The sequence below is a fragment of the Phascolarctos cinereus genome, unplaced genomic scaffold (assembly GCF_003287225.1).
Source record: "Phascolarctos cinereus isolate Bilbo 61053 unplaced genomic scaffold, phaCin_HiC Scaffold_1;HRSCAF=81, whole genome shotgun sequence".
Classification (NCBI taxonomy): domain Eukaryota; kingdom Metazoa; phylum Chordata; class Mammalia; order Diprotodontia; family Phascolarctidae; genus Phascolarctos; species Phascolarctos cinereus.
The window spans coordinates 197108412-197119701 of NW_027555514.1; the positions used below are offsets into that span (position 1 = coordinate 197108412).

Below are 11290 nucleotides of genomic sequence, written 5' to 3' on the forward strand. Positions count from 1 at the left end.
ATAAGAGGGGAGGGGAGGAAAAGGGAGGAAAGGATATAGCCTAGATAAAGATTCCCTGGGACCTTTCTGGACTCTGATCTGCTCTCCTATTGTTGTTGAGTCTTTTTCAGTGGTGTCTGACTCTTCATGACCTATTTGGGTTTTCTTGGCAAAGATGCTAGAGTGGTTTGTCATTTCCTTCTACAGCTCATTTTTACAGATGAGAAAACCGAGGCAAACAGGGTTAAGTGACTTTCCTAGGCGTCACACAGCTAATAAGTGTCTGAGGCCAGATTTCTGCTCAGAAAGATGAGTCTTAATGACTCTGTACCCAATGTTCTATCCAATGAGCCACCTCGCTGCCCTGATCTGCTCTCTTAAGATCCCTTATATGTACTTGCATCTTTCTCCTCAAGCTATCTCATAACCCTTTCACAGCCAGATGCCTGAAAAAAGCTGCCTTCATTTGTTGCCTATACTTTCTCACCTCCCACTCACATCTCATCCCCTTGCAATCTGGTTTCCATCTCCCCACTAGTCAAATGAAACTGCTCTTTCCAAGGCCACTAATGATCTAAATCTAGTAGCCTTTTTCTTGGTCTTCAAACTTCCTAACTTCTCTGTAGCATTTGATACTGTTGAAAATCTCCTTCTTCTGTATGCTTTCTACTCTCTGGGTTTTTCAGTCAGTGTTGTCATGGTTCTCTTACTAACCTGTTCCTTCTTTGTTTCCTTTGTAGACCCATCCTCCATATATCACCCCCTTTCCCTCGGTACACCTCCAGAGCTCTATTATGAGCCCTTTCCTCTTCTCTCTACCTTCTTTCTCTCTGTGATCTCATCAGCTCCCAGGGTCTTAACCATCATTAGGAAGCAGATGATTCCCAAATCTACATATCCAGTCCTCATCTCTTTCCTGAGCTAAGGTTCCACATTTCCAACTGCCTGCTGGACATGTCCATCTGTATGTCCCATAAGCATCTCAAACTCAAAGTGTTCAAACTAGACTTCATTATCTTTTGTCCTAAACTGGTTCTCTTCTAATTTCTTTATTATTGTTGAGGGCACAATCACTCTTTCAGTCACTCAAGCTTACGACCTAGGAGTCATCCTTGCATCTTAAATCTCTTTCACAAATACACCTCTATCCAATCAGTTGCTAAGTTTTGTCAATTCTGCCTCCCTCAAACTGTCTTGCATCTACCCTCTTCTCTCTATGCCACCATAGTTCAGGCCCTCATTTCCTCTGCCTAGAGTCTACCAAGGGTGGAGAACCTGCAGTCTTAAGGCCACATGTGGCTTTCTAGGTCCTTGGGTGTAGCCTTTTGACTGAGTTCAAGTTTTACAGAACAAAGCCTTTTATTAAGAGGATTTATTTTGTGAAGTTTGGATTCAGTCAAAGGGCCACACTTGAGGACCTAGAATTTAGTCTAGACTCTAGACTATGACAATAGTTTCCTAACTGGTCTCCACGCGTAGAGTCTCTCCTCTCCAATCTATTCTCTGTATGACTGATAAATTGATATTCCAAAGCACAGATATGACCATGGCACTCTCTTGCTCAAGGACCTTAATTACCTCCACATTGTGGTATAAAACACAAACTCCTCTGTTTGGCTTATAAAGTCCTTTACAGCCTGGCTCCAGCTTATCTTCCCAATCCACATTATCCCTCCTCATATATTCTATACTTGAATCAAACTGGCCTACATGCTGTTCCCTGTACACAAGACTTCATTTCCTATTTCTGTGCCTTTACATAGGCTGTCCCACCTTACCTCCATTTCTTGGAACATCCAGATCCCTTCAGGATTCTATCCAAGTGCCATATTCTTACAGAGGCCCTTGACCCATCCAGTTGTTAGTGAACTCTTCCCAATCACTGTGTATTTTGCAGATCTCCTATATGTACTTATCTATGAAATATATACTTACTTGTTGTTTACCTCTAGTTAGAATATAAGTTCCTTAAGGACAGAGAGAGGTAGCCTTATTTTTGTATTTGTATTACCAATAACCAGCACAGTGCCTGGTAATATAATCCTTGCTGATTAATGGAATGATTCTGATTCTTCCCCAATATGGATTTCAGCAGACCAAGTTTAGAACCTGAAAGCATTCATTGCTGGTTTGTTTTTGTCCATAATTTATGCCTATACCCACGTTCAGGCTACTATTCTTTATACCAAGAGTTTACAACTTATGTATTTTAGAGTGAAACTGATTTAGGATTTTCTGTCAAAATTCTGGCCCTTTAAATTAAGTCTTTTATTGTGGATGGCTTGTGTCTCAGGGTAATTTTTAGTTGTTCTGCCCTCCTCTTCTACCCTTAACCATCCTAATAGCAGTGAAAGAAACAAGGAAATATATTCCTTAATTTCCATCACTCTTTTTCATGCATCCTTCTTTAAGACCAAACTTGACTTCATGCCTCATCTCCTCCCCACTTATACATATGTATTTTTCTGCCTCCATAGCTCTGCTCATATTATTCCTGTCACCTAGAGTGCCATCCACTCCAATCCCTAGAATTATCTGTCTAATTTCTTCAAGGACCAACTTAAAAATACCACTTTCTCTCCCTTAAATAAATCCTTGATCCTTCTAGCCAAAAGTAATCTCTTCTCTAAACCCCTAATTTCCTGTACCTTACTGTACTTTCATGATTTTATTATATAATTATTCATTTACTAGACTATAAACTCCATGGCAAGGACTGTATATTATTCATTTTTATATCTCCACTCCTACTCCCAACCCCCACTGCCCTTGGTAACACCTAGCACAAGGCATTACATAGATAATTTATTTAAGAAATGTTGTGGGTTCAGGAATTCCTCGGCCTTTTTTTTTCCCCTGTTCTGTGATTTTGTATGAGGTTAGGTGAGAAGAAAGAAAGATAAGATTTGAACTTTGAGAAGAAATATTTTGAATGTCAAGGATGGGAAAAGCAGAAACTTAAGAGTTACTAATGTCTTAGGAAAGTTTGGAAGGTTTTTTATAACACTTCACTCCCCTGGTTCTTTTTCTATCTCTCTTACTGCTACTCTTCTGTCACATCTCCTTGAAGATGCCTACAACTTGATCTCTGGTCAAATGACATAATGTGTGTGAAGTGCTTTGAAAACTTTGAAGTGTTATAGAAATATTAGTGATTAATAGCTGGCATTTCTATACCATATTAAAGTTTGCAAAACACTTTACAAATATTTACATATTACCTCATTTGATCCTCACAACATCCCTGGGAGGGGAATGAGGAAAATGAGGCAGGAGAGGGGTTAAGCAAATTGCCCAGAGTTACACAACTAGTAAGTGTCTGAGGCTGGATTTCAACCCAGGACATCTTGTCTCCATGGCCAAAGCTCTATCCTCTGCATAACTTAAAAGAACAATAGATAGCATTTATATAGTGTTTTAAGGTTTGCAAAGTGCTTTACAAACATTATCTCTTTTTCTGAGAGGTAGATGTTATTAATTAGTATTAGTTGTTATAGTTCCAACCTCTGTCCTAAACTTCAGAACCACATTTCCAACTGTATCCATCATAATTTCCACTTGGCATATCAAATTCAACATGTCCAAAATTAAACTCACCATCCAATCCTGAAAATTTGCTCCTTTTCCTAACTCTCCCATTTTAGCATTGGTAGTACTACCTTCCCAATCATCCTGATTGTGAACCATCTTTTACTACTCCTTTTCCCTCATCCAACCCCTACATCCATCTTGTTTTGGGAAGCCCTCAGAGCTGCAGATCCCCCCTTATATCTTATAGCTTTTCTTCATTCTCTCCTTCTTTGAGTTACCTTTCTACTCTCCTTTCCACAATATCTGGAACATAATAGACACTTAATAAATGTTTATTGATTGATTAATTGATCATTTAGGCAAGGCCAGGCTTGCCTGGGGTAGAATAAGGTGTTGCCTATCAAATGCACTCAGAAGAACAAAAGGAAAGATTTCTGACTCTACCTTGCTGGAAATAAGTAGTCTTTTTTTTTTAAAAAAAAAAACCTGAAGCAATACAAAACGATATTCAGGTTCAAGCAATAGGACATGCCCTCCAGATGCACAAACTCCATCCATGAGAGGAGATAAAGGAATCCCTCTGTTAGCTTCTTATTTTAACATATTTTTTTTCTTGCTAACTAGATGTGAAGCTTAGTAGTTTCAAGTGTTGTCAAGTGAAAAATCCCAAGGATTTCACCAGAGATATAGGAGATGTATTTCTGATGTTGTCTCATTGCATAAATACAAGCATCCCTAGGATGTAAGTGAACAGTTGCATTAAGTTATTGTACCTTACTAACATCTGTCATAGGAGCACTCTTGACATAAGTGACTGCATTCTGAATTTGGAGAGCACACATACTCCAAGTCCTTGTATGTAAACAACTTGAATATGTAAGTCTGATAATCAAATGTTAATGACCAGCACATCTGGTAAGCTTGACCAAATGATTTGCTTGTACAAGATGCCCAGGTCTATTTATCTGGAAGGAGGAAGGTGAAGGAAAGCACTTTACAATGTAAAGGTGGGGTGACTGACTTACTCAACCCCACCCCAACTTGATATAGGTAATAAAACAGTTACCCAATTATAGACATTCGATTAAGTGGGGAAAGGCTTTGAAAGCCATTTGATGAAATACATATGATGCTAGACAAGAGGTCTGTTCCAACATCTACTTCTATTACACCCCCTAGGTCCTGTACAGAAGCATCAAATTACCTGGGATGTTTTCCAGAAATTGGAGCAAGTATAATTTTCCAGGATATCATTGAAAAGAAATTAGCTTGGTTGGGAATGGGGTGGGGAGAAGAAGGTGCCTTATTCAACTTCCACCAATAATCCTTTTGGTTGGAGGAGGATTCTGCAAGTTTCCAAGGGTTTGGAAGATTTTGGACTTCCTACCTTCCCACTAGTGTCCTGCTGGAATCCCTGGATTAGCTAGTAACACTGCTATAATTAGAAGCCGAGGACAAATGAACTCAAATTCGCCATACTTAAAGGGAACTTCTTGAGCATCCCATATATTGGAGAAAAGGATTCCAGTAATCACGTGAGTTACCCCTTTGTCCTATATTCTTTAAGCTTGAACCCACTTTCCCCTGGACCCTGTGTATGTGGGAGATTTTACTATAGACTTTGAGAGTATTTTTTCATACCAACTGTTCTACCACCTTAGTAAACACTCCTTCCTAAAAGCTAACTAAGGCTAACTGACTAAATCGATTCTCAACTTATAAGTGGGGTGGGGGGAAGGAGCAGAGAACACCAGTGGGGGCTTGAGACAATAACATTAAAGAATCACCTATGAGGGGCAGCCAGGTGGCACAGTGGATAGAGCACTGGCCCTGGAGTCAGAAGGACCTGAGTTCAAATCTGCCCTCAGACACATAACACTAGCTGTGTGACTACTCTGGGCAAGTCACTTAACCTCAATTGCCTTGCCAAAAAAAAAATCACGCATGACTCCCAAAGGTACTCCTAGAACCACAAGGAGGAGATGGGAGACGTATCTAGACAAATTCTGGGGACCCAGTTCATCAGTGGGAATGGAAACTAAGATGAAGGTACCTCAGCGCTTACATGTGCTACAACTGTAATGAAGGTGTGGCTGCCAAAAGAATTCAAAGCATTTTTACAATTGAGAAAAGATGGCTATTTGCTTGGGCACAGGCTGCTCTGTCTTTGGCCGAAGTTTTCTTGGGTATAAATATCCTTTACCCATGTCCAGGGAGGTGGCAGCTCCTTCATATCCATTCTAGCATCACATCAGAAAAGCCAATAGTATTCCAAGGTTTTACAGTCACAGTCACTCACAGCACCAAGATTGTCCAAATGATAGAAAAAGGATAGGAATAGATACCAGTTGGGAAGCCGATCATGGCTCCAATGCAGTTGTCCTTTCACATTTACTTTATGTGTCAGAGCACTGTTTTTCTCTGGAAAAGCAGGAGATAGAAAGTTGTGAAGAGATAAAGGAGAATTGGGGAATGCAAATTGTGCTTTCTATGGTAATTCTGGGACCAAGGCCCCCAGCCCTTTAGCAAATGGGATTACAAGGAGTTAGAAATGCAAAAGAAGAAAATAATACTTGGTTCTAAAATTCAATAGCCATATAGTAGAGTCAGTGATAGGGAGGTCAGGGAGAGCAAGTAGGAAGAGAATGACAGAACTATCACCCTTTCAAACTCCCTCTGCCATATCCTTCTCATCTACTCTTTATCAAATTCCAAAGGGATTAGAAACGTTGTGTATACATGTGTGTTTGTACATATGTACATATGTACACATATATGTACATATATACATATATACGTATACACACACACATATCCCTTTGTTTTGAGAATGTTTTAGTGGAAGCTTCCTGCAAAACCAGGCCCACTGGCACTGTTTCTTTGAGCTAGTGATAGATTACTTGGCTCCTGTTTTCCCCTCCACATGAGAAGGGATAGAAAGGAAGAGTCTAGGAAAAGCTTAATAGGTAGTAGTCATTATAAGCCCCTAACAACAATATACCTTATGCTTCTACCCACAACTTCAGAAGTACCTTTTGTGAATGCATATTAGGTTTCCTATTGCCTGTCACCCACGTCCACCCATCCTAAGTACTTTATAATAAGTCAAGAAGGGGAAGGGAAAAGAAAATTCCTATAATGCTCTCTCTCCTCTTACCTATTCCATTTCATTGACAGCTAGCAGTTGAGGAAAAGAGAGGCTTTCCCTTGACTTGTTCCCTACAACCTCTTACCCCCACCCACCCACCAAAAAAACAACAACAAAACCCCTCAAAATATCAGATGCAACAAGTCCATAAAACTCACCAATCCAGGTAAGCCCCATTCTTCATCAATCATCACAGGTAGAAAATTTTAAAAAAGGTGGCCCAGAGAAATACTGACAGCATTGTTACCCACCCTTGCCCCAACGTATCCACTCTCATTTCTCAACCCTATCCTATTGAACTCACTCCATTCTTGACCCAAGCAACACAACCCATTTTGATCCACCAAAAACTCCTGGAAGGGGCACTGACAAGAGGGCAGTCTCCCATACTCCTCCCCTTAGGAAAACCAACTCTACTTCAAATATCTACACACACACACACACACACACACACACACACCCAAGAACTCAAGACAATCCATTCTAAGCCACACCCTGATATAAACACATACATGCCACAGGGAAAAGAAGAGTTCTGGTAGAAGAAGGGAATAGTGGGACTGGTGGCTAATATTCCACAGATCCTATTATCACTGGCACCAAGTCAGCAGGATCTAGAGATAAAATTAAATTCAACTTTCTCCCTTTTATGTGTGTGTTTGTAAGCAATATCAGTGCACAATACAAGGAAGGTTCAAAACACAGAGGTAGCAATTCTTACTCACCCAAGAAAGGGTGGTTTGGTCCTTGAAATGTAAAAAACCACACCCAGAGCCAGCCAGGAGAGCAGGACTGGGAAGGGATAGGAGGAAACATTTACCCTGCCTGAAAACAGCTGGATAGCTCCCAGGTGCTCAGCTCACTCAGGGATGCATAGCCATGAGTTCATAAAATCATAGGATTTAGAACTGGAAGGGAATTTAGGGATCATATAGTCATACATTTAGAGCTGGAAGGTGCCTTAAAGGCCATCTAGTACAACCCCCTCATTTTACAGTTGAGGAAACTGAGGCTCAGAAAATTTAAGTGACTTGCCCAAGATCACACAGGTAGTAAATAGCAGAACTGGGAATTGAACCCAGGTCCTTAGCTTCCAAAGCTAGCATTCTTTCCATTGCATTACCAATCTTCATGTATAGATTAGGAAACTGAAGCCTGGAGAGGCAAAGTGATTTGCCTAAGGTCACAACGGTAGTAATTAACAAAGGCAGGCTTTTAACCCAGCTCATCAGACTCCAGACCCAGTGTTTTCTACTCAGTCATGTTCAAGTAAGAGTGGGAAGTTGAGGTGGGGGTGGGGGAGTGAGCAAAGCTCATTCCTTCGTGTCTCTTACCAATTGGTAAGGGTCACCTCGTAAGTGACAAATAGCACACACACATGCACATACACAGATTCATTCACAAACATGTGCTACAGGGGCAGCAAGGTGGGGCAGTGGGTAGAGCACCGGCCCTGAAGTCAGGAGCACCTGAGTTCAAATCCAGTCTCAGACCAAACACTTAACACTTACTAGCTGTGTGACCTTGGGCAAGTCACTTAACCCCAACTGCCTAAGGAAAACAAAAACAAAAAAAACCAGGAACTATAGTCATCACTTGTAAAAATCAAGAGCTGGAAGGGATTTTTGAGATCAGCTAGCCCAGCATTTCATTTTACAAGTGAAAAAACAGGCCTGAAAGGTTAAGTAGCTTGCCTAAGATAATAAATGGCAGTGCCAAGATTCAAACTCAGGTTATCTGACTCCAAGGCCAGTGCTCTTTATACTACACACCTCTGTCTCCACTTGCAAAAAGTTCATCAGAGAAAGAGAAGAGAACAAAGTGGTTGGGTCCAATACCACAGCATGGGCACAGGTTATCACCAACCATATCATGGAGGGCCTCACACAGGGAGGACTGGTAATTCTGAGATCAAGACCCGGGACTGAGTTGGCCAAGGCTCAGTTTCCTCTACTATTATTTCCCCTTTGTTCCATCTTCCCCCATAACGACTGTACATGTACATGGTTTGTGTGGGAAATCAGGTCTATTGGTGGGGATGGGGGAGAGGAGGAGCGAGAGTGGGAAGTAGATCTTCAGCTTGTTAGCTGTTCCTTTAGAGACGAGTCTGGAAAAGAAAAGATGAATTTGCAATAGATTAAAAGGACCCACTTTCTTCACCATCTACTGTCCCTTAACTCCAGAAAGCAACTCTCTTACAGGAGAACAATAAAATGGTACTGGGAAGGTCAACTTCCATAGCCTTCCTTGTATAGCAGTTCTCCATTCCTAAGAATAACCTGAACCAGATCTAGATGAAGGAAAAGTAGAAAGAACAAGTGGGAATATGGGTGGGAAGAAGAAAAGTATGAGAAGTCAAGGTATGAGGGAGATAAAAGAGAACATTCTCCTTCCTTAGTTCTGGGAGGAGACAACCAGGGTATTGACATAGCCATGGGGTCCTGTGTCATTCTCTGGGATGCAGTGGCCCAACTGAGAACCTCCCTGAGGGGTGGGTGGCGGTGGTGATGGGGGCGGAGCTGGGGGAGGTGCTCCGTAACCTCCTCGGATCCTGTTAGGGGAACTCAGACTCCCTTGGCCCCAACAGCCCTCCAGGGCTTCCAATCCCCGGCAACCAAGGAAAAAGAGGTTCTTCAGCATGAAGACTGAGAGTGGCTGCTGGTAGCTCACCACCAGAAGGCAGCGCAAGGCCAGCAAAGGCACGTCCACCAAACAGCCAGCCAGCAATCTCAGGAGCCTGCTACACCCTCCAGTCCCAGACCCCCAGGAAGGGGTACTGGTGGGGGTGGGGGTGTTGAGTTCATAGAGCCAGAGCACTGGAGATGTGAGGGTCAGGAAATAGACAGAGATGAGCAGGTAGCGAAGATGGGAAGGCAGAGGTACCCGGCCTTCTAGCATCAACTCCACCAGGGTGAAACTATCCAGTAAGTCTAGACAAGTGCCCAGGAAGCAGCCAGCGGCTCGGTGCTGCTGGGGCTGCAGGAGTAGGGGTCCTGCAGATCCGAGAGGGGCTCCTGCCTCACTAATGGCTCGTACCAAACCGTAGAGCAGGGGCGCAGACAGCGCCATAGTGAGACGAAAGCCCGTGGTACCGAATGGCGCTCGTAGTTCGATGAGGTCCAGGATGGACGTGCCAAGTATCAAAATCACCTTGGGCGTGAAGGCAATGGAGTAGATCAGCCAGGCCAAGTAGGCAAAAGCGAATTCTCCCCCGGACCCGACGGAGTCCAAACCGTCTCCCAGGCCGCCCCCAGCACCGCGGCCCCGGACTTTGCCTCCAGCCCCAGCTCCCACAGCTGCGCCCGATGAAGCAGGCAGGTGGAGAGGTGGGGGTGCCGAGTGGTGGTGGTGCTGGTAGTGGTTGTGCAAGCTGGCGGCACTTCCTCCTCTACGGCCACGGCTGTTCTTAGCAAAAAAAATGGCCCAGCCAACCACGACCACCAGATCTGTGGCGATCCAGGAGCACCAGTACAGATCGGTGACAGTGATGAGATACAAGTCTAGCAGCCCACCTTGAGCCAGCAACAGCACCACGGACAGCGCCTGGTAACCCCACTTGCGCTCAGAAGCGGAGGCACAACAGCCTCGCTGACCCCTGGGTGAGTGGCCGCAGCAGCAACAGCAGCAAGAGGCGCCGCTGCCACCGCTGGGCCCGCTGAGCCCCCCGGATGAACGGCCCCCTGGCCCTCCGATGGGTCCCGTTCCACCCACACCAGCAAAATCCACTGCTGTCATACTACAAGAGGAGGTGGATGTGGACTTTGAGAAGGAGCAGGAGGAAGAGGCGATGTGACCGATCAGCTGTGCGCCTCCCTGGGCAGGGGGCTCCAGGGGGCCAGAAACTGTGGCGGGCACCAGGGGTTTGCTAATACTGATGCTCTCTTCGTCTTCGTCTTCCCGCTCCACTCCTGTGCTGCTGCTTGGGGAGACGCCGAAGCTGCCGCCTCCCCTGCCTCGTCTCCTTCCTCCTCCCCTGCTGGTGCTGGTGCTGGTGCTGGTGCTGCTGTCCTTAGAGCCCCTCCGGCAGCTGCGGTAGGAGCCCCCGCGAATAAAGAAAGGCTGCAGCTGGGCGGCGGTGGGAGGCGGTGGAAAGGAGCCGGAGGAAGAGGAGACTGGACTGTGGTTTCGGAGCGCTGAGTGCATTGTCTTCTGAAGAAGTGCTTCTGGGGGGCTCCCCAGCTGCTCCTTCCCCGCCAACCCCTGGGGGCGGCGAGGCGGCGGTGGGAAGCCCTGGCGATCTTCTCGCCTTCCTCCTCCTCAGCTGCTAGGTCTTGCAACTGGACCAGGTGGCTAAAAGATCCAAACTAGAGCTGCCGGACTGGCAAGCTGAGCCAGAGAGTGGGAGAGAGTGGGAACTGAGGAGACAGACGGTGATGGGCGGGGGTGACGGTGGAGGGGGTGTTTGCAAAGAGAGAGCCCTGGAAGGGAGGGAGAAGAGGAGGAAGGGAAGAAAGATAGGCGGCAAGGAAACCAGGACTGGATTCAGTGAGGAAGGAAAATAGCAAGAGAAGAAAGAGGATCATAAACCTGGTTTGCTGGATTTATCTCGGGGAAGAAAAAGGCTGAAATACGACAGTGAGGATAGGAACTGGAGCAGCTGGCATAGAGACCCAAGGTCCTTAGCAAACCTGC

The 11290-nt window shown here is 44.8% G+C and overlaps 1 protein-coding gene across 1 annotated transcript; it reads right to left on the reverse strand.

Moving 5' to 3' along the window:
• Nucleotides 1–6153: 6153 nt before the first annotated feature.
• On the reverse strand, nt 6154–11013 carry TMEM121B (transmembrane protein 121B). The gene has a single exon (XM_021001594.2). The coding sequence runs from the start codon at nt 10799–10801 to the stop codon at nt 9053–9055; it is 1749 nt and encodes a 582-aa protein (XP_020857253.1). The 5' UTR covers nt 10802–11013; the 3' UTR covers nt 6154–9052.
• Nucleotides 11014–11290: the final 277 nt, after the last annotated feature.

Excerpts from the sequence above, each read along its gene's own strand:
- TMEM121B (XM_021001594.2), bottom strand. The coding sequence starts at position 10,801 with ATGCACTCAGCGCTCCGAAACCACAGTCCAGTCTCCTCTTCCTCCGGC.